We start from the raw sequence: 23,459 nt of genomic DNA on the forward strand, positions 1-23,459 counted from the left end.
CCACGCTCAATATGGTGGCCTTTAGCCCTAGCAAACGCAAGTGTCCCAAAAACTTCGTCTCCCATAACTCGTAGTTTTTTTCATCTCCGTCGAAACATAATCTATTCCATCGGCTTCCATGTTCCCTCCTGGGCCCATAACCTGTTGGTGCTGTCATCTTCAGGACAGGAATACCGGCTTACTTAACGGAGGAATAAACACACATGTTCATCGTTGGTGTTTCAACCAGAACGCGGGAAAATGCCCTTTATTTATTTTTGCACATGCGCAGTTGTACATCTCTCATAGGGCATAACTGTACCAGTGTAAGAACACAATTTATAGCATATTAGTCTATATGTTAACAGGTTCAAAGATAAAATAACGGGACTGTTACGGGAGTTTGAGCAACGCTTTCAGATTTATGTTTATGTTTTTATGTTGATATGCTATTGTTTTTAATTGATTTTATTTGTATATTTAATCTATTCTTGACTCTGTGGTTCTTGCACTTGTTTGGGGAACAGGATTTCATTATTTTTATCTACATTTCTGCCTGAGAAATGACACCCTGATATAGTTCTGTGATCTGTGATATACTTCTGTGAATCACTGAGGCATTGTGTGTTTGTGTGTTCTTTGTCCTCAGAACTTTCAAATAACTTGAGGTGTTTTATGATTAATATTGATGTTGTGCTTTTGGACACTGTCCTCAGGCTCCAGCTTTATGTTTATATGTTTTTATGTTGATGTGCTATTGTTTTTAATGGATTTTATTTTATTTGTATATTTAACCTATTCTTGACTCTGTGGTTCTTGCACTTGTTTGGGGAACAGGATTTCATTATTTGTATCTACATTTCTGCCTGAGAAATGACACCCTGATATAGTTCTGTGATCTGTGATATACTTCTGTGAATCACTGAGGCATTGTGTGTTTGTGTGTTCTTTGTCCTCAGAACTTTCAAATAACTTGAGGTGTTTTATGATTAATATTGATGTTGTGCTTTTGGACACTGTCCTCAGGCTCCAGCTTTATGTTTATATGTTTTTATGTTGATGTGCTATTGTTTTTAATTGATTTTATTTTATTTGTATATTTAACCTATTCTTGACTCTGTGGTTCTTGCACTTGTTTGGGGAACAGGATTTCATTATTTGTATCTACATTTCTGCCTGAGAAATGACACCCTGATATAGTTCTGTGATCTGTGAAACAGTTCTGTTAATCACTGAGGCATTGTGTGTTTGTGTGTTCTTTTTCTTTAGAATTTTCAAATAAACTTGACGTGTTTTATGATTAATAGTGATGTTGTGCTTGTACTATTTTGGACACACTGTCCTCAGGCTCCAGCTTTATGTTGTATGTTGATCGTATTAAAACAAAGAAAACAATCTGAAGTTGTTGTTTTTAAGTTATATATACCATGATTTTTCCGGTCCGGCCCACTTGGGAATAGATTTTCCTCCATGTGGCCCCTGAACTAAAATGAGTTTGACACCCCTGTTCTAGATTATTCTGTGCTTCCAACTTTGTGGCAACAGTTTGGGCTAGGTCCTTCCCTGTTTCAGCATGACAATGCCCCAGTGCACAAAGTGAGGTCCATACAGAAATGGTTTGTCGAGATCGGTGTGGAAGAACTTGACTGGCCTGCACAGAGCCCTGACCTCAACCCCATCGAACACCTTTGGGATGAATTGGAACACCGACTGCGAGCCAGGCCTAATAGCCCAACATCAGTGCCCAACGTCACTAATGCTATTGTGGCTGAATGGAAGCAAGTCCCTGCAGCAATGTTCCAAAATCTAGTGGAAAGCCTTCCCAGAAGAGTGGAGGCTGTTATAGCAGCAAAGGGGGACCAACTCCATATTAATGCCCATGATTTTGGAATGAGATGTTGAACGAGCAGGTGTCCACATACTTTTGGTAATGTAGGGTATTAGTTTACTATCACTAACAAGGTTTCCATCCAAACTTTTTATGCCAGTAAAGTAGGCTAAAAAAAAAAGGACAGGCCTGATGGAAACAGATTTTTTTTGGGTAAACTTTCCAAATGCCCACAAAACAAAATATGCTAGACAAGGTGGGATCTTTTTGTGTCAGTAAAATGAATTATGCGAGAAATGTCATGGGGACGCTTTTATGAGCAAATATTGATATAATAACCATCATGTCAAAATAAATGGAGTCAGCTATGACATGTTGTGTGGTCCTCCCATTATGACTAGTTGGGAAAGCATGCAATTTATTAGGCTACAGATGAAATAAGTTATGATTAATTTCTTGCTTTTATCCATAATGATCTCATCATTTAGCCTACCTGCCCAGCCTACCCCATCTGTTGGTTAGAGCGCACGTGCCAAGACCAGAGTAGGTACATTTGCTATTTAACTCAACAGTTTTTGTGACAAAACTATCTGTAGAGTTGAAAATGTGATGGAAACACATTGAACTTTAGATTTTAATTAGATACATGAAAACGCACTGCTTTTCATCCAGAAGTCTGTTTGGTGGAAACACCACTGGTGGGGTACTGTGCAAACAGTACGGATTTTTATGGGGATTTTTTTATTATGCTAATTAAAGGTAACTCTCGATCCACGATATAGCAGGGGATGAAAAGCCATAACACATACATTTTTGATCGATAATGTCCAAAACTGCAGTGAAGTCTAACCAAACATGATGATCGATGCTTGACTGCTGTTTGACAAATAACACTTTTATCTGGCTAGAGCGCATGTGCCAAACACCGAGTAGGCACATTTGCTATTTTATGCAACAGTTTTTGGCAAATCTATTGGTAGAGTTGAAAATGCGATGCAAACACATTGAACTCTAGAATTTTTTTAGTACCTTCAAACTTGAGGGAAAAACATTTTATGTGCACTACGTCATCACATACTGATTTTTATCCTAACCAAGTCAGTTTGGTGGAAACACACCACTGGTGGGGAAAGGCGCATGTTTTCTTTATGTTTCTTTATGCCTAGACACCAGCATTTCTGGGAAATCACGAAAGTATTACGTCAAGCCTGGGCAAGTCTCCATAAAGCACTTGCAATTTCACTAGAATCAGAGTGTTTCACTTTGATATCTTCCAGTCAGTAGGCTAAATCTTCGTCAGCGTGTAGCATGCAAATAGGCCACTAAATTGAGTCAATAGCTTTATTCACTCGGTCTATTTGACTGTAGATTATAGGAGGAGCAATGTGAAATATAATATAACATTAATATAGATATTCCAATTCATACCGAGAACGAAATTGATATTCTAAAGTGAAAAGGGAAGTAGCCTAGAACAGAAAGCGTGACTTGAGTTTCTGTTAATGGTCTGCGAAAATACACAGTACTCGGAATCTTGGAATTTACCTCCACACTCACAGCTGAGTAAGTTATTAATTGTTGTATTGTAGGCTAGTCTTATTCTATATATAGTCATACGACCTGCTATAACATAATACTATTATGCTGATCTGGTAGTACCTGTTTATATTTTTGTAAATACTATTATGAAAAGTTATCTTAAGTTTCTCAGCAATATACAGGCTGTCTTTAAATAAATATATATATATATATATATATATATATATATATATATATATATTGCCTGCCATTCATGGGGCTTTTTCCCCACTGACTTTCTCTCACTGTGTGTGTTTGTCTGTTTGTCTGTGTGTGAATTAAGAAGATGGTGAAGATGAACCCACTGTTTATGATCCTCCTCCTCTCCACATCCTTAGGTATGTTAGAATGAGCAGGTTACACATGTTTTATAAGTAACATTTGATGAGAATCCTGCCCTAGAAACTGGTGATAGCCAACCAAAGGACAATTTTTACAACAAACCTTTCACCATTAATTGTTGTACTATTGAGCACCCTCTAACAATTTGAAGGTTGTTGTGAAATGTTTATTTGTACCGCATAAAATATTTGTACAGTACATTTAGGCTACCCTATATAGTGCACTACTTTTGACCAGGGACCATGGCACCCTGTTCCCTACATAGTGCCCAATAGGGAGCCCTGGTCAACAGTAGTGCACTATATTTACATTTACATTTTAGTCATTTAGCAGACGCTCTTATCCAGAGCGACTTACAGGAGCAATTAGGGTTAAGTGCCTTGCTCAAGGGCACATTAACGTCATTTAGCAGACGCTCTTAGCCAGAGCGACTCACAAATTGGTGCGTTCACCCTATAGCCAGTGGGATAACCACTTTACAATTGGGGGGGGTAGAAGGATTCCTTTATCCTATCCCAGGTATTCCTTAAAGAGGTGGGGTTTCAAATGTCTCCGGAAGGTGGTGAGTGACTCCGCTGTCCTGGCGTCGTGAGGGAGCTTGTTCCACCATTGGGGTGCCAGAGCAGCGAACAGTTTTGACTGGGCTGAGCGGGAACTATGCTTCCGCAGAGGAAGGGAGCCAGCAGGCCAGAGGTGGATGAGCGCAATGCCCTCGTTTGGGTGTAGGGACTGATCAGAGCCTGAAGGTACAGAGGTGCCGTTCCCCTCACTGCTCCATAGGCAAGCACCATGGTCTTGTAGCGGATGCGAGCTTCAACTGGAAGCCAGTGGAGTGTGCGGAGGAGGGGGGTGACGTGAGAGAACTTGGGAAGGTTGAACACCAGACGGGCTGCGGCATTCTGGATGAGTTGTAGGGGTTTAATGGCACAGGCAGGGAGGCCAGCCAACAGCGAGTTGCAGTAGTCCAGACGGGAGATGACAAGTGCCTGGATTAGGACCTGTGCCGCTTCCTGTGTAAGGCAGGGTCGTACTCTCCGAATGTTGTAGAGCATGAACCTGCAGGAGCGGGTCACCGCCTTGATGTTGGCGGAGAACGACAGGGTGTTGTCCAGGGTCACGCCTAGGCTCTTCGCACTCTGGGAGGAGGACACAGCGGAGTTGTCAACCGTGATGGCGAGATCATGGAACGGGCAGTCCTTCCCCGGGAGGAAGAGCAGCTCCGTCTTGCCAGGGTTCAGCTTGAGGTGGTGATCCGTCATCCATACTGATATGTCTGCCAGACATGCAGAGATGCGATTCGCCACCTGGTTATCAGAAGGGGGAAAGGAGAAGATTAGTTGTGTATCGTCAGCGTAGCAATGATAGGAGAGACCATGTGAGGATATGACAGAGCCAAGTGACTTGGTGTATAGGGAGAAAAGGAGAGGGCCTAGAACTGAGCCTTGGGGGACACCAGTGGTGAGAGCACGTGGTGCGGAGACAGCTTCTCGCCACGCCACTTGGTAGGAGCGACCGGTCAGGTAGGACGCAATCCAGGAGTGAGCCGCGCCGGAGATGCCCAGCTCGGAGAGGGTGGAGAGGAGGATCTGATGGTTCACAGTATCAAAGGCAGCAGACAGGTCTAGAAGGACAAGAGCAGAGGAGAGAGAGTTAGCTTTAGCAGTGCGGAGAGTCTCCGTGACACAGAGGAGAGCAGTCTCAGTTGAATGACCAGTCCTGAAACCTGATTGGTTTGGATCAAGAAGGTCATTCTGAGAGAGATAGCAAGAGAGTTGGCTAAAGACGGCACGCTCAATAGTTTTGGAAAGAAAAGAGAGAAGGGATACTGGTCTGTAGTTGTTGACATCAGTGGGGTCGAGTGTTGGTTTTTTGAGAAGGGGAGCAACTCTCGCTCTCTTGAAGACGGAAGGGACATGGCCGGCGGTCAAGGATGAGTTGATCAGCGAGGTGAGGTAGGGGAGAAGGTCACCGGAGATGGTCTGGAGAAGGGAGGAGGGGATGGGGTCAAGCGGGCAGGTTGTTGGGCGGCCTGCAGTCACAAGTCGCAGGATTTTATCTGGAGAGAGAGGGGAGAAAGAAGTCAAAGCATAGGGTAGGGCAGTGTGAGCAGGACCAGCAGTGTCATTAGACTTAACAAACGAGGATCGGATGTCGTCAACCTTCTTTTCAAAGTGGTTGACGAAGTCATCCACAGAGAGAGGGGGGGGATTCAGGAGGGAGGAAAATGTGGCAAAGAGCTTCCTAGGGTTAGAGGCAGATGCTTGGAATTTAGAGTGGTAGAAGGTGGCCTTAGCAGCAGAAACAGATGAAGAAAATGTAGAGAGGAGGGAGTGAAAAGATGCCAGGTCGGTAGGGAGTTTAGTTTTCTTCCATTTCCGCTCCGCTGCCCGGAGCTCTGTTCTGTGAGCTCGCAGTGAGTCATCAAGCCACGGAGCTGGAGGGGAGGACCGAGCCGGCCGGGAGGATAGGGGACACAGAGAGTCAAAGGATGCAGAAAGGGAGGAGAGGAGGGTTGAGGAGGCAGAATCAGGAGATTGGAGGGAGAAGGATTGAGCAGAGGGAAGAGATGATAGGATGGAAGAGGAGAGAGTAGTGGGAGAGAGAGAGCGAAGGTTGCGGCGGCGCATTACCATCTGTGTAGGGGCAGAGTGAGTAGTGTGGGAGGAGAGCGAGAGAGAAAAGGAAACAAAGTAGTGGTCGGAGACTTGGAGGGGAGTTGCAGTGAGATTAGTAGAGGAGCAGCATCTAGTGAAGATGAGGTCAAGCGTATTGCCTGCCTTGTGAGTAGGGGGGACGGTGAGAGGGTGAGGTCAAAAGAGGAGAGGAGTGGAAAGAAGGAGGCAGAGAGAAATGAGTCAAACGTGGACATAGGGAGGTTGAAATCCCCCAAAACTGTGAGGGGTGAGCCATCCTCAGGAAAGGAACTTATCAAGGCGTCAAGCTCGTTGATGAACTCTCCAAGGGAACCTGGAGGGTGATAGATGACAAGGATATTAAGCTTAAATGGGCTAGTGACTGTGACAGCATGGAATTCAAATGAGGAGATAGACAGATGGGTTAGGGGAAAAATTGAGAATGTCCACTTGGGAGAGATGAGGATTCCTGTACCACCACCCCTCTGACCAGATGCTCTCGGGGTATGCGAGAACACATGGTCGGACGAGGAGAGAGCAGTAGGAGTAGCCGTGTTTTCAGTGGTGATCCATGTTTCCGTCAGCGCCAGGAAGTCGAGGGACTGGAGGTTGGCATAGGCTGGGATGAAGTCAGCTTTGTTGGCAGCAGAACGGCAGTTCCAGAGGCTGCCTGCGACCTGGAACTCCAGGTGAGGGGGTGCGTGCAGGGACCACCAGGTTAGAGAGGCAGCAGCCGCGCGGTGTGGTGCGTTGTTTGTGTAGCCTGTGCAGAGAGGAGAGAACAGGGATAGGCAGAGGCATAGTTGACAGGCTGTAGCAAATGGCTACAAAAATGCAGAGGAGATCGGAATGAAATGAGCTAGGCATCTGGGAGAGGAGAGAGGGGGGCCTCCCTCACCAAAAACTTCTACCTCAGAAACTAAAATTGTTTCACTGAACCACCCGAACAAAAACTCTCCCAACTTCCACCTTTAGAAATCAGAATTGTTGTGAACTACAGTTGTTCAATGTTTAAAGGAATAGACTCAACCCACTTTATTCAGCTAGCTAACTATGACACCATAGCTGACTAGCATGCTAGCATCCAATAACACACAGTTTAACACACAGTTAAGCACCAATACTTGGTCACAACAAACCACCAATAGTGTGTTAACTAGCTAACTAGCATGCTAGCATCCAGTAACACACAGTTTAGCACAAACACTTGGTCACAGCAAACCACCAATAGTGTGATAACACACTAAACAGATCATTCGTGTCTGTGTCAAGTTCCTTTCATGACGCAGCAATGATTCAACGTTGGCTAGCTAGGACAAGTATATTGTAATTAGCTACTACCGTACAGTTCGCTGGTCGTGTTGGGTAGCTAGCAATGGCCACTGTGTTGACTTTGTTTGAAGAACGGCTAGCTAGCTAGCTTCGTGCTACACCCGGCACACAATGGCTACTGTGTTGACTCTGACTCTGTTCGAAAAAAACGGCTAGTTAGCTCGCTTCGTGCTACAGCCGGCACGGCGGAAGACACTGCCAAGACACAGTAACTACCCACGATACCTAGCTATGACGCCGTAGCTAACTAGCAAGCTAGCATCCATTAACACACAATTTAGCACCAATACTTGGTTACAACAAACTGCCAAGAGTGTGTTAGCACACTAAACAGATAATTCATGTCCGTGTCTAGTTCCTTTCATAACGCATAACGCAGCAAAAATTAAACGTGGGTCCATGGCACCCTATATAGGCAATAGGCAATAGGCTGCCATGGACCCTGGTCAAAAATAGTGCCCTATATAGGGAATAGGGTGTCATGGACCCTGGTCAAAAGTAGTGCCCTATATAGGGAATAGGGTGCCCTCCGTCCTCCACTGAGATGGTCTATCTTGGATGTTCTTCCACAGAGCTGGTCAGTGGAGGCTGTTCGTCATGTGACGCTCCTCCATCTCCATGTAAGTTGTGTGTCCAACGTCCTGTTTATGTCCGGGAGGGAGAAATGGCAGTGCTGCAGTGCCCGCTGCGGACCACCAGGGCAGGGCACAGGGAGGGGAACCTGACCCTGGCATGGCGCAACCACTCTGGGCCTGGGGAGCTGCAGGAGCCTGTGGTGTGGAGGTCTGAAGATACTCTCATCATCTTGAGGGTCTCCCCCAACGAACAGGGGTCCTACTCCTGCTCACTGCTGTATGTCTGTCACTTACACATCTAGATGGCCTTTTATTGTCCGTTTTATCAATCATACTTTTGTTCTTCAATTGTCTTCTCCTTCCGTCTGATGTATTTTATTTTATTTTATTTTGTTGATTGATTGATTGAATTAATGGTTGATGGTTTGATTGATTGGTTGATTGAATGATCAATTGCTTGATTGATTGATTGATTGTCATATCTTTCTCTGGACCGTTGCAGCAATGCCAGTGGCCAGCCCCTGAGGACAGCGTGGTTTAACATCACAGTGTTCTCTGGCCAGTGCTACACAGACATGGATGTGTATCCATCAACTTGCTATCTGGGAGAGTCCTGCGGAAAGTATACATGCACGTCGGACCACAGCATCCCACAAAACTTCACCAAACTGAAATATACGTGGTACAAGGTATGGCTTCTTCTTTTCTTTGTCCCCCTCCTCCACCAGTTGGCAAAGTAGTAGTAAATATTCAGTGATGGTGAGTTTCCACTAGTTCTACTTACTTGCCTTTGGTTAAAACGAAAGACATATGTCATTACGTCTGCTTGAGGAGGTGTGTTTTCCCCCTAGCCGTTGGCAAAGTATTATTGAATAGTCTGTTGAAGGTGATTTATTCCACTAGACAAAAAGCCACAGGGTATTTCCCTGTTATATCATGTTTTCCCTTAGCCTGGGTGGCTGTCCTAGCTAGCGTAGGGGCCAGCATCAATGTTTTAGTTCACCAGTCAGTTTTGCGACTAGCGTCAATAGACAGGCTTTGAATTACCAGTTTATTACCAGTTTATTACCAGTTTATTGCCCGTTTATTACCTGTTTAGTACCTGTTTATTACCTGTTTAGTACCTGTTTATTACCTGTTTATTACCTATTTATAACATGTGTATTAATCACATTAATTTATAAAGTCACTAAGTGCTTATACAGAAACCCAGCCTAAAACCCCAACCAGCAAGCAATGCAGATGTAGAAGCACGGTGGCTAGGACAAACTCCCTATGTAAAACATGTGTATTACCTGTTTATTGCCTGTTATTACCTGTTTATTACATGTTTATTGCCTGTTTATTACCTGTGTATTGATTAATGTATTGTAGAACTGTGACACAGAGTTACGCTCTGACTTTGGCGATGGATACCTGGAAAGTGCTACTGAGAGTGACAGTGGTTACTATACCTGCACTTCATACTATACATACAACTCAAACCTCCATGATGGACAGGTGTTTACCTTGTCCAAAACCATGGAGCGGACAATTAAACAAGGTAGGAAGCTACTGTACAGTACTGTATATCAGGGTTGGGGTCAATTCATTTCAATTCCAGTCAATTCAGAAAGTAAACCAAATTTCAATTCCAATTCAAAAATGTTACTCATTGTAAAGCATTGAAGAGAATTTGAATTTGAATTTCAGTGCAATTCCTAAATCGACTGGAATTTAAATGGAATTGACTCCAACCCTGCTGTATGGTTTTGGACTTTCTGACCTTTTGCAAAGATACCTTGAAATGTATTTGTCAATTAAGATTTATTCAATGTTTGGTTGATCTGAATCTGGATTCTAGGGGAAAGCTAAAGTCAATGCAAGAACAAGGATCTGTAACTTTTGCCCATAGTTATGGTTTATTTTGTTCAAAACAATTGATAGAAAGTGAATGTATTGTTCCCTTTTAACTACATTCATGTTTGTGTTTTAACTACATTCATGTTTGTGTTTTAACTGCAGTGCTATTTCTGTTTTAACTACAGTGATATTTCTGTTTTAACTACAGGGATATTTCTGTTTTAACTACAGTGATATTTCTGTTTTAACTAGTGATATTTCTGTTTTAACTACAGGGATATTTCTGTTTTAACTACAGTGATATTTCTGTTTTAACTACAGGGATATTTCTGTTTTAACTAGTGATATTTCTGTTTTAACTAGTGATATTTCTGTTTTAACTACAGGGATATTTCTGTTTTAACTGCAGTGATATTATTGTTTGTACAGGAAGTTCCCATTTAAAGCCAAAGATCATTAGCCCTCAGGATGGGGAGTTTATTGAAGTACATATGGGTGAGTTCCTCTACCTATCTGTATGGGTGTAAATCAGCGTTTTCAGTCAAGTGTGTGTGCGTGTGTGTGTGCGCGTGCGCGTGCGTGTGTGTGTGTATGTGTACCTGCGTGTGTGTGTATGCAATATCCATGTGAATTATGTTTTGTGTTTGATCTACATTCTAGAATGTTCAGTAACACTTTACTGAAGGTGTACAGGTCTAATGCTTTATGATTAATTCATAAGGCGTTGTAAGCCTTGTTACAACAAGTAAAATACATTATAAGTAACTGTATGCTCTAAGTCAGGGATGGGCAACTTGTGGCCCGGGCCCAAGGATCAACCCCCCCCCCTCACACACACCTTTTGGGGGACTCAGTCGGGGTCTCAACTTACTGTTGCGAGATAGAACAGTAGAATATACAAAAAGCAATTTCAAAATGTGGTTGTGCATCAACAGTTTTTATCTTGTTATGCCAGTCACTGATAGTCACTCAGTTAGCCCATGTCAGCTAACATTTTATAGATTGGTAAATTAGTCTAACGGCCAACTATCTTATCTAAACTTAGTAATCATGGTTCAGATAAGTTCAGATTATTTGTAGCCTTCACCCCCATCAGAGTTTCCCATCCCTGTGGCCTTCACCCCCATCAGAGTTGCCCATCCCTGTAGCCTCCACCCCTATCAGAGTTTCCCATCCCTGTGGCCTTCACCCCCATCAGAGTTGCCCATCCCTGTAGCCTCCACCCCCATCAGAGTTTCCCATCCCTGTGGCCTCCACCCCCATCAGAGTTTCCCATCCCTGTGGCCTTCACCCCCATCAGAGTTGCCCATCCCTGTGGCCTTCACCCCCATCAGAGTTGCCCATCCCTGTGGCCTTCACCCCCATCAGAGTTGCCCATCCCTGCTCTAAGTAAAGTGTTAGTGAATGTTGTGTGTGTTTTCTCCAGGATCCACTGTGGTGGTGGTCTGCAGGGCTGTCCTGTCCTCTGAATTTGACTCCTTCCACTGGATGGAAAACATATCTTTTGTGGAGGAGAACATGGAGGCCCTACCAGTGTTTTACAATACTTCACAGTGAGCATGTACAGTCACTACAGAAACGACCTGGGTTCAAATACTATTTAAAATCTTTCAAATACTTTGAGCGCTTCCTTCAGCCTGCCTGGAGCACTTTTGTGACTATTCTATTGGTTCCGTTGTGCAAGGAAAGCCCAATCAAGCCCAGATAAAGGATGTGAAATATGCATTTACAGCAAACGGCATAGTCGCTGAACAGTAGACAAGTATACTATCATGAGATTGATTGATCAGTTGATATGATGACATCAGCTTTTTTTTCCTTCTGAAGACTATTTCCCTGGTTTATCAGCCCAGTTACTCATCCCTCTAAAACGAGTAAAGAAACGCGGTTCTCCACAGTTAACGCAACACACTTGACTGTTTCCTCCAGAGAGAATGGCCATCACCTGGTATCGCTGGTGATCAGGCAGGTGTCCGAGGAGCAGCTGAGGAACAGATACACCTGTAAATTGGAGACTCCATCTGGGACCTCCAACGTCTCTATCACCTTCAAACAGAGGAGTAAGTCAAGCAGCCTCTTAAAGGGACATTTCAACACTTATCTACTGAATAATGAGTATGAGGTAGATTATTATTTTATGTCCCATTAAAAGGCACAGTCTTTGCTTTCCAATCATTACAAATATTACAGAGTCTGCCTTTATCAAACTCTACTGGCCATTTCACAGAACCCTCTCTTCTGCTCTTAGGTTACCATGACATTTAATCAAGAAGAGTTTATTATCACTTCTGTGTGAAATTCTAATGATTATCTCAGATTTCTTTCCTCCAGTTTCTCTTTCCGCTGTACAGTAACAGCTGTTTGATATTATCAGGTTTATTTGTGTGTATGTGCGTGTGTGCCTGCGTGGCCGTGTGTGTGTTCATGTGTATTTCATGGCCTCCTTTAGGTCCACCCCAGTTTCACTTCCTGGTGCTGGGTATAGTAGGGGTCTTTGCCGTGACGGTGGTGGTGGTGACTGTTGTCTATGTCAAGCTGAAGGTGGACATCATTCTGTTTCTCAGAGATGATCTGGGTTGGCATCATCACAACACCACTGGTGAGAATAATGCCTTGCACCATACATGCCAATGTCACATTGAAACAGTCTTGTTGTAGATCGTGTTTCACCACATGATTTGGATTAATTGTGTTATTTCAGATGGGATGTGTTATGACGCCTATGTGCTGTGCTATAATGTCTATGTCCTGTGTTATAATGCCTATGTCCTGTGTTATGTCTATGTCCTGTGTTATAATGCCTATGTCCTGTGTTATAATGCCTATGTCCTGTGTTATAATGCCTATGTCCTGTGTTATAATGTCTATGTCCTGTGTTATAATGTCTATGTCCTGTGTTATAATGTCTATGTCCTGTGTTATAATGCCTATGTCCTGTGTTATAATGTCTATGTCCTGTGTTATAATGCCTATGTCCTGTGTTATAATGTATACTCACCACTGTTCAGTATTACTAATGTATTGACACTGGGCTTCAATAAATGTTTTACACTTGCAACAAAGACGACTAATTGGTGAGTTCTTCAGGGAGGAAAATACTACAATTTATAAATTCAAGTGAAACGCTGTCTTCTCTTACATCACAGATCAGCCTTGCATACTTACACAGACACACTTCACACTCCGGCTACCTACACCCACAGATGCACAGAAACCCACAGATGGTGTGAACTCTAGCAAAGTAGATCTCTTCATCTAACCAGGAAATGGATGTTGCCATATATGAAATATTGCTTTAGCAATCATCACATGTTTTCTGCAGAGATACTTCTGTGAAAGTGGCTGGGTCAAGGAAGAAGGTACTTATCTTTATTATCAAAACAACATTAATAGATTTGACCAGGTAGGTATTCCATGTGCATACAGACCTATCATATGCCTTCAGTATTAATTACATTATACATACATCTGTGTGGAATGAGAGATGTCTGTCTTGTGTGACACGTGTAGGTTTGAAGCCAGGCTCAGAGACAGAGATGTACGGCTACAAGGCTTTCTCTGGGGAGGGGTTTGTCATGCAATGTACTAAGCCACAGTCCGCCGGTCTCTGTGAGCGCCTCTACAACATCACAGCCAGCTCTGAGGAAGCTGATTGGTCGGGGGCTGAGGGGGAAACCAATAGAGACAGAGATTTCCTCCGAGACGACGGGGCTGTGAGAGGACGGGGGAACGCGCTCTGGTTCTCTACCGTTACTGCAAATGACTCTGGGAAGTACGCATGCCACACAGGGTAGGTAGCCTGTATTGACTCTCTTTGGGTAGGCCCCCTCTCTGTTTCACAGGGTAGGTAGGTTATTGACTGTCGTTGGGTAGGCCCCCTCTCTATTTCACAGGTTAGGTAGCCTGTATTGACTCTGTTTGAGTAGTCCCCCTCTCTATTTCACAGGGTAGGTAGCCTGTATTGACTCTGTTTGAGTAGGCCCCTCTCTCTGTTTCACAGGGTAGATAGCCTGTATTGTTTGGGAAGGTAGTCTGTATTGACTCTGTTTGGGTAGGTAGTCTGTATTGTTTGGGTAGGCCCCTCTCTCTGTTTCACAGGGTAGGTACCCTGTATTGACTCTGTTTGGGTAGGCCCCTCTCTGTTTCACAGGGTAGGTAGCCTGTATTGACTCTGGGTAGGCCCCTCTCGCTATTTCACAGGGTAGGTAGCCTGTATTGACTCTGTTTGGGTAGGCCCCTCTCTCTGTTTCACAGGGTAGGTAGTCTGTATTGTTTGGGTATGCCCCTCTCTCTGTTTCACAGGGTATGTAGCCTGTATTGACCCTGTTTGGGTAGGCCCCTCTCTCTGTTTCACAGGGTAGGTGGTCTGTATTGACTCTGTTTGGGTAGGCCCCTCTCTCTGTTTCACAGGGTAGATAGTCTGTATTGTTTGGGTAGGTAGTCTGTATTATTTGGGTAGGCCCCTCTGTTTCACAGGGTAGGTAGTCTGTATTGACTCTGTTTGGGTAGGCCCCTATCCATCTGTTTCACAGGGTAGGTAGTCTGTATTGACTCTGTTTGAGGAGGCCCCTCTCTCTGTTTCACAGGGTAGGTAGTCTGTATTGACTCTGTTTGAGGAGGCCCCTCTCTCTGTTTCACAGGGTAGGTAGTCTGTATTGACTCTGTTTGGGTAGGCCCCTCTATCTGTTTCACAGGGTAGGTAGTCTGTATTGACTCTGTTTGGGTAGGCCCCTCTATCTGTTTCACAGGGTAGGTAGTCTGTATTGACTCTGTTTGGGGAGATCCCTCTCTCTGTTTCACAGGTTAGGTAGTCTGTATTGACTCTGTTTGGGTAGGAGTCCTGCCTCTGGAATCATGCATTTCCACCTCTCACTCTATCAATCTTGCTTGTCCATCTTCCTCAATTAAAATGAGATATTTTTACAGATCCATCTTGTTGGCAAAACGTCATTAAATATTGCTAACTTATTTAGCTATAGTGAAGATGTAAGGTTGTTTTTTAACTATAATAATCACCCAGATAATCCAACTGCTTAAGCAACATAATAGTTCACGGGAGGGAAAATGCGGGAGCGGCCCCTTCTTTGGCTACTACGTTGCAATCAATATTCTCGGAGCCCCCTTGTTGATACAAAATGTTTCAATATTCTCCCGAGCCGCCTCGTTCGTTGATACGTTTCAATATTCTCAGCGCCACCTTGTTGATATAATGTTTCAATATTCGCAGAATGTTTCCCTTCCCTGGCGATGGATGAAAATGCAAAAATGAACTGGGCGGGCGCACACATGAGGAACATCTCTGAATGCAACGCAACGAGACAATGTTGGTGGGAAGCACACGAGACAATGACACTGTCATGGTACACTGTAGGCCGCGCCGTTCCACAAGGGTGGCTTCATACAGCCTATAGCGGGGGTCGGCAACCTTTTTCATGTGGAGCGCCAATTTACAATTGATCCTACCATTTCTAAAGATCTGCGTACCAGTTATGATTTTCATATATGCATTGTAGGCTATCTAACTGTGCCCAAAACACTTCGAACTGCCCACAAACGAAATAATTACATTCAGTGCATTCGGAAAGTATTCAGACCTCTTGACTTTTTCCACATTTTGTTACATTACAGCCTTATTCTAAAATTGATTACATTTCCGTCATCATTCCACACACAATACCCCATAATGACAAAGCAAAAACAGGTTTTTAGAAATGTTTGCGAATTTATATATTTTTAACTGAAATATTACATTTACATAAGTATTCAGACCCTTTACTCAGTACTTTGTTGAAGCACCTTTTGCAGAGATTACAGCCTCCAGTCTTCTTGGGTATCAAATAAAATAAAATAAAATAAAATTTTATTGGTCACATGCGCCGAATACAACAGGTGCAGACATTACAGTGAAATGCTTACTTACAGCCCTTAACCAACAGTGCATTTATTTTAAACAAAAAAGTAAGAATAAAACAACAACAAAAAAAGTGTTGAGAAAAAAGAGCAGAAGTAAAATAAAGTGACAGTAGGGAGGCTATATATACAGGGGGTACCGTTGCAGAGTCAATGTGCGGGGGCACCGGCTAGTTGAGGTAGTTGAGGTAATATGTACATGTGGGTAGAGTTAAAGTGACTATGCATAAATACTTAACAGAGTAGCAGCAGCGTAAAAAGGATGGGGTGGGGGGGCAGTGCAAATAGTCCGGGTAGCCATGATTAGCTGTTCAGGAGTCTTATGGCTTGGGGGTAGAAGCTGTTGAGAAGTCTTTTGGACCTAGACTTGGCACTCCGGTACCGCTTGCCGTGCGGTAGCAGAGAGAACAGTCTATGACTAGGGTGGCTGGAGTCTTTGACAATGACGCTACAAGCTTCTGTATTTGGAGAGTTTCTCCCATTCTTCTCTGCAGATCCTCTCAAGCTCGGTCAGGTTGGATGGGGAGCGTCACTGCACAGCTATTTTTAGATCTCTCCAGAGATGTTCGATCGGGTTCAAGTCAGGGCTCTGGCTGAATCACTCAAGGACATTCAGTCACTTGTCCCGAAGCCACTCCTGCGTTGTCTTGGCTGTGTACTTAGGGTAGTTGTCCTGTTGGAAGGTGAACCTTCGCCCCAGTCTGAGGTCCTGAGCACTCTGGAACAGGTTTTCATCAAGGATCTTTCTGTACTTTGCTCCGTTCATCTTTCCCTCGATCCTGACTAGTCTCCCAGAAAACATCCCCACAGCATGATGCTGCCACCACCATGCTTCACCGTAGGGATGGTGCCAGGTTTCCTCCAGACGTGACGCTTGGTATTCAGGCCAAAATGTTCAATCTTGGTTTCATCAGACCAGAAAATCTTGTTTCTCATGGTCTGAGAGTCCTTTAGGTGCCTTTTGGCAAACTCCAAGCGGGCTGTCATGTGTCTTTTACTGAGGAGTGGCTTCCGTCTGGCCACTATACCATAAAGGCCTGATTGGTGGAGTGCTGCAGAGATAGTTGTCCTTCTGGAAGGTTCTCCCATCTCTACAGAGGAACTCTGGAGCTCTGTCAGAGTGACCATCGGGTTCTTGGTCACCTACCTGACCAAGGCCCTTCTCCCCCAATTGCTCAGTTTGGCTGGGCGGCCTGCTCTAGGAAGAGTCTTGGTGGTTCCAAACTTCTTCCATTTAAGAATGATGGAGGCCACTGTGTTCTTGGGGACCTTCAATGCTGCAGACATTTTTTGGTACCCTTCCCCAGATCTGTGCCTAGACACAATCCTGTCTCGGAGCTCTACGGACAATTCCTTCGACCTCATGGCTTGGTTTTTGCTCTGACATGCACTGTCAACTGTGGGACCTTATATGGACAGGTGTGTGCCTTTCCAAATCATGTCCAATCAATTTAATTTACCACAGGTGGACTCCAATCAAGTTGTAGAAACATCTCAAGGATCATCAATGGAAACAGGATGCACCTGAGCTCAATTTCGAGTCTCATAGCAAAGTTTCTGAATTCATATGTAAATAAGGTATTTCTGTTTTTGCTTTGTCATTATGGGGTATTGTGTGGAGACTGATGAGAAAAAAATAATCTAATCTATTTTAGATTAAGGCTGTAATGTAACAAAATGTGGAAAAAGGGAAGGGGTCTGAATACTTTCCGAATGCACTGTAGCTGGCTGCTAGACAGAGGCGCTGTCCATTCATCACTACGTCACGGAGCTCCACAATGCCTGTACCGAGGCGCTGTCCATTCATCACCACGTCACGGAGCTCCACAATGCCTGTACCGAGGCGCTGTCCATTCATCACCACGTCACGGAGCTCCACAATGCCTGTACCGAGGCGCTGTCCATTCATCACCACGTCACGGAGCTCCACAATGCCTGTACCGAGGCGCTGTCCATTCAGCGGTGCTGAATCACGGGCGTGGCCTTAGCGCCCTTTAAAAAGGCATGTGTAGATGTTCCTTTTGTATTTCGTGATTTTCGTCATTCTTTAGTCGAGTTTCTCTTCATGCGTCCCTGTCGATTGTAAGCCTACTGTAAGTAAGTCTGATGTAGGCTATGCCTTTTATTTCAATGCCAGTGGAGTAAAGTACTTAAGTAAAAATACTTTAAAGTAGTACTTAAGTCGTTTTTGGGGGGTATCTGTACTTTACTTTTCATATTTTTGACAACTTTTACTTTTACTCCACTACATTCCTAAAGAAAATAATGTACTTTTTACTCCATACATTTTCCCTGTCACCCAAAAGTACTAGTTACATTTCGAATGCTTAGCAGGACAGACATTTTTTCCAATTCACACACTTATTAAGAGAACATCCCTGGTCATCCCAACTGTCTCTGATCTGGCGGACTCACTAAACACAAATGCTTCAATTGTAAATTATGTCTGAGTGTTAGAGTGTGCCCCTGGCTATCCGTAAAATAATAAAACAAGAAAATGGTGCCCTCTGGTTTGCTTAATATAAGGAATGTAAAATGAGTTATACTTTTACTTTTACTTTTGATACTTAAGTATATTTTAGCAATTACATTTACTTTTCATACATAACTATATTTAAAACCAAATATTTTAGACTTTTACTCAAGTAGTATTTTACTGGGTGACTTTCACTTTTACTTGAGACCTTTGAACCTGATATTGCAGTGATAATTAATGGCGTTCCACAGACCTTTAAACCTGATATTGCTGTGATAATTAATGGCCGTTCCACAGACCTTTAAACCTGATATTGCTGTGATAATGAATGGCCATTCCACAGATCTTTAAACCTGATATTGCTGTGATAATTAATGGCCATTCCACAGACCTTTAAACCTGATATTGCAGTGATAATTAATGGCCGTTCTACAGACCTTTAAACCTGATATTGTGGTGATAATGAATGGCCTTTCCACAGACCTTTAAACCTGATATTGCGGTGATAATTAATGGCCGTTCCACAGACCTTTAAACCTGATATTGCAGTGATAATTAATGGCCGTTCCACAGACCTTTAAACCTGATATTGCAGTGATAATTAATGGCCGTTCCACAGACCTTTAAACCTGATATTGCAGTGATAATTAATGGCCGTTCCACAGACCTTTAAACCTGATATTGTGGTGATAATTAATGGCCTTTCCACAGACCTTTAAACCTGACATTGCGGTGATAATTAATGGCCTTCCACAGACCTTCAAACCTGATATTGTGGTGATAATTAATGTCTGATGTCATTTAGTTTGTTTTTGCTATTCTTCAATTAGCATTTTAGAGTTTTTAAATTAAATGCAGTAAATGTGCTTCAACCTCCTAAAAAAATCCTACTTTGCCATATGCTAGGTTTAGCTGAACGGACTGACCACTGACTATGGCTATGGCTACTTTCTGAAGTGCTCTCACCTTTTGCAAGTTCATCTGTCTCTCCACGAAAGATGACACGTTTGACCAAATGCTGTCAACGTCTGGAATAAAGGGGAACATTTTCAGACCGATTTTCAGAAAATAAAAATAGCTTATATAGCTAAATGCTTAAAAAATGTAGCATAAATCAAATGACATGCATGTCACGATCGTCAGGGAGAGAAGTAGACCAATGCGCAGCGTGATGAATGAACATGTTACTTTATTATATTAAAGCACGAACAAAAACAATAAACGACTCGTGAAGTCCACGGTGACAATGACCGAACACGGAACAAAAACCCACAAACACAAAGTGAAAAACAGACAGTTAAATATGGCTCCCAATCAGAGACAACCAGCCAACAGCTGACACTCGTGGCCTCTGATTGGGAGTCACTAAGGCAAACATAGAAAACGACAAACTAGAACACCCAACATAGAAATAAACCACATAGAATGAACACACCCTGGCTCAACATATAGAGTCCCAGAGCCAGGGTGTGACAGTACCCCCCCCCCTAAAGGCGCGGACTGCGACCGCGCCTCAATAAGAGCAAAACGGGGGAGGGCTGGGTGGGCATACCTCCTCGGCGGCGGTTCTGGCTCCGGCCTTGCCCACCACCCTCCAATAAACCCCCATAGCGCCCCTGGTCCGGTCTGGCCCCGCTGGCTGGAGCTGACCTGGACGTAGCAGGAGCGGCTAGCTTCAGCTCCGTTGTGGAGCAGTTGAGCGGTACCTGATTTGGCACCGATGACCCAGGCACGGGTTGTGCCGGACTGACGACGCGCACACCTGGCTTGGTGCGTGAGGCAGGAACTGACCGGGCCGGGCTGACGATGCGCACCCCTGGCTTGGTGCGTGGAGCAGCAACGGGCCGGACCGGGCTGACGATGCGCACCCCTAGCCTGGTGCGTGGAGCCGGAACGGGCTTCACCGGACTGACGACTCGCACCCCTGGCTTGGTGCGTGGAGCCGGAACGGGCCTCACCGGACTGACGACTCGCACCCCTGGCTTGGTGCGTGGAGCCGGAACGGACCTCACCGGACTGACGACTCGCACCCCTGGCTTGGTGCGTGGAGCCGGAACGGGCCTCACCGGACTGACGACTCGCACCCCTGGCTTGGTGCGTGGAGCCGGAACGGGCCTCACCGGACTGACGACTCGCACCCCTGGCTTGGTGCGAGTGGCAGGAACAGGCCGGGCCGGGCTGGCGACGCGCACCGTAGACTTGGTGCGAGTGGCAGGAACAGGCCGGGCCGGGCTGGCGACGCGCACCTTAGACTTGGTGCGTGGAGCAGGGACAGGCCGGGCCGGGCTGGCGACGCACCCCGTAGGCTTGGTGCGTGGAGCAGGGACAGGCCGGGCTGGGCTGTCGACGCACACCGTAGGCTTGGTGCGTGGAGCAGGGACAGGCCGGGCTGGGCTGTCGACGCACACCGTAGGCTTGGTGCGTGGTGCAGGGATTGGCCGGACTGGGCTGGCGACGCACACTGTAGGCTTGGTGCGTGGAGCAGGGACAGGCCGGACCGGGCTGGCGACGCACACCGTAGGCTTGGTGCGTGGAGCAGGGACAGGCCGAACCCGGGCTGTGGAGACGGATAGGAGCCCTGGAGTGAAGAGCGGCCACAACCCGTCCTGGCTGAATGCCTACCCTCACACACTCTGTGTGAGGCATCCGCACAGGACGTACAGGGCGGTGTATCCGTAACCTGGTGGCCTCCAGAATCCGCCCCTCTTTTGCCTCCGTCAGCCCCGTCGTCCATGCCGTGTGCCCCCTAAAAATTTTTTTGGGGTTGCCTCTCGTCAGTCTCACTCCATGGCCGGCGATCCTCCCATGTCCAGTCTGCCTGCTCCTGGACACGCTGCTTGGTCCTAGTATGGTGGGTTTTTCTGTCACGATCGTCAGGGAGAGAAGTAGACCAATGCGCAGCGTGATGAATGAACATGTTACTTTATTATATTAAAGCACGAACAAAAACAATAAACGACTCGTGAAGTCCACGGTGACAATGACCGAACACAGAACAAAAACCCACAAACACAAAGTGAAAAACAGACAGTTAAATATGGCTCCCAATCAGAGACAACCAGCCAACAGCTGACACTCGTTGCCTCTGATTGGGAGTCACTAAGGCAAACATAGAAAACGACAAACTAGAACCCCCAACATAGAAATAAACCACATAGAATGAACACACCCTGGCTCAACATATAGAGTCCCAGAGCCAGGGTGTGACAATGCACACCTTGATTGTAAATTGCACAAAGTTTGCAAACAAATGCGCATAGCCTAGGTGTTGTTATGATGCAGCAAGGTGGGCTATATATTAGGGTATATTTTCTACAGTACAATAAAATAGGCTAGAAAGTGGGTTCTGTCCTGACCGTTTTCCGAGAGCTGAGAGAGGGTTGGAAAGGAGTTCCTCTCCGCCTCCGACACCACGGACAGCAAGTCGGTCATCTTGACAATTAGAGGAAGTGTTGCAAAAGATCTTTAAAAAAAGAAAAGAGAACTAGAGTTGTTTCAGCTCAATCCACGGACTTCCAGATTCGGCTCAATCCACCCATTTCCAGACAGCACATTACAGTGCGTCTCCTCGGGTGATAAATCTCGATGGGAAATACACCCGTGCGCGCAACTCCAACACTGACCTTGTTGCTACGAGCGACGTCACAAAAGACCCACTTGCACCCCCCCGCAGCGACAGGCGCTGGGGCCAAAGTTTAGCCCTGCAGATTAGAAACTCCGTTTATTTTGACTTTAGCATGTCTTCTAAAAGCAAATAGGCCTGTATAATGACTTTGAGGATCCCTTCCGAGTTGAATCCAGATAGTTCATGTCATGAAAATTGTCCCTGTGTTTCTGAGACCGATGTAATCAAGAATGGTAGATGAGCAATTGCGCATTGGCATCCCTCTTATGGAGCTATTCTCACTGCCCCCCAGCGATGTCTGTTGAAACGTAATAAAGCGCTACATTTGCGTCATTCAGCAGGCTTTTGAAGTAATGTGTAAACGACCACATTGGCAGGTGCACAACTGACCGGGGGAGTGAGTGTTGATTTTACGTGCTTTTGCTGTGATTGTTCATGTGAGTGTTTTGGCCAATTAATGTCCCTCCATAAATTAATGTTCCTCCATAAGTCTAACACACACTGCACAGTTAGGCCCGAATCTGACCAGCTTTTTAAATAGTTTTATTGTAGTAGCTTAGTCTAATTCTAAAAGGCTCTATGCCTAATTTTTATATATTGAATGTGGACTAATTGTATATATTTTGTAATTGCAGAGTTGCATTGCCTAAAATGAATCACTCCGGGCCTGAGAAGCGCGAGCAGATGTTCGTGCTCGACTGCATCGCCGTCAGTTCGGTTGCGCTCGGATACGAACACATGCGCCCCCGGCTCTGGTCGGTGCTCCCCCAGTACGACGCACGCAACGACCCCCACGCTGCGCGCTACACGACCATCCCGTCCGTGCAGAGGGTCCTGCAGAAGACCGAGAACAAGGAACCGAAGAGCGCCGCTGCCCAAAAGTCCCTAGACCTGAGGAACACTTCCGGAGCAGGTAGGCTATTCTATTCTATTCTAGGATATTCTATTATATTCTAGGCTATTCTATTCTATTCTAGGATATTCTAGGATATTCTATTCTATTCTATTCTAGGATATTCTAGGATATTCTATTATATTCTAGGAAATTCTATTCTATTCTAGGATATTCTATTCTATTCTATTCTAGGATATTCTAGGATATTCTATTCTATTCTAGGATATTCTATTCTATTCTATTCTATTCTATGATATTCTAGGATATTATATTCTATTCTAGGATATTCTATTATATTCTAGGATATTCTATTATATTCTATTTGATTGTATTATATAGGCTGTTCTATTCTATTTAATTTTTATTTGCATTCAATGGGATTCATAATATGTCCTGTTTGACATCAAATTAGATCCACAGAATCAGAGAAATAAGTTTACATTT

The 23,459-nt window shown here is 44.8% G+C and overlaps 2 protein-coding genes across 6 annotated transcripts in view; one reads left to right on the forward strand and one right to left on the reverse strand.

Annotated features, from left to right (window-relative positions):
• LOC121546628 (coiled-coil domain-containing protein 81-like) overlaps positions 1-23,459 on the reverse strand; it is a 96,531-nt gene that overhangs the window by 42,254 nt on the left and 30,818 nt on the right. The gene's annotated exons all lie outside the window — the stretch shown is intronic.
• Positions 2,948-23,459, forward strand: part of LOC123485265 (interleukin-1 receptor type 2-like) — a 31,741-nt gene continuing 11,229 nt past the window's right edge. Inside the window, exons 1-10 of one of the 4 annotated variants that reach the window (XM_045216207.1) lie at positions 2,948-3,370; positions 3,672-3,723; positions 8,265-8,544; positions 8,770-8,956; positions 9,642-9,810; positions 10,539-10,604; positions 11,536-11,662; positions 12,039-12,169; positions 12,559-12,708; positions 13,432-13,470. In XM_045216207.1, the coding sequence (XP_045072142.1) occupies positions 3,672-3,723; positions 8,265-8,544; positions 8,770-8,956; positions 9,642-9,810; positions 10,539-10,604; positions 11,536-11,662; positions 12,039-12,169; positions 12,559-12,708; positions 13,432-13,445 (1,176 nt within the window). In that variant the 5' untranslated portion in view covers positions 2,948-3,370 and the 3' untranslated portion in view covers positions 13,446-13,470. Of the gene's footprint in view, positions 3,371-3,668; positions 3,724-8,264; positions 8,545-8,769; positions 8,957-9,641; positions 9,811-10,538; positions 10,605-11,535; positions 11,663-12,038; positions 12,170-12,558; positions 12,884-13,431; positions 13,471-23,459 lie in introns of those variants that run through there. The other 3 variants (XM_045216208.1, XM_045216206.1, XM_045216205.1) reach the window with 3 other exon arrangements.

The sequence above is a fragment of the Coregonus clupeaformis genome, unplaced genomic scaffold, assembly GCF_020615455.1.
Source record: "Coregonus clupeaformis isolate EN_2021a unplaced genomic scaffold, ASM2061545v1 scaf0639, whole genome shotgun sequence".
NCBI classification, from domain to species: Eukaryota; Metazoa; Chordata; class Actinopteri; order Salmoniformes; family Salmonidae; genus Coregonus; species Coregonus clupeaformis.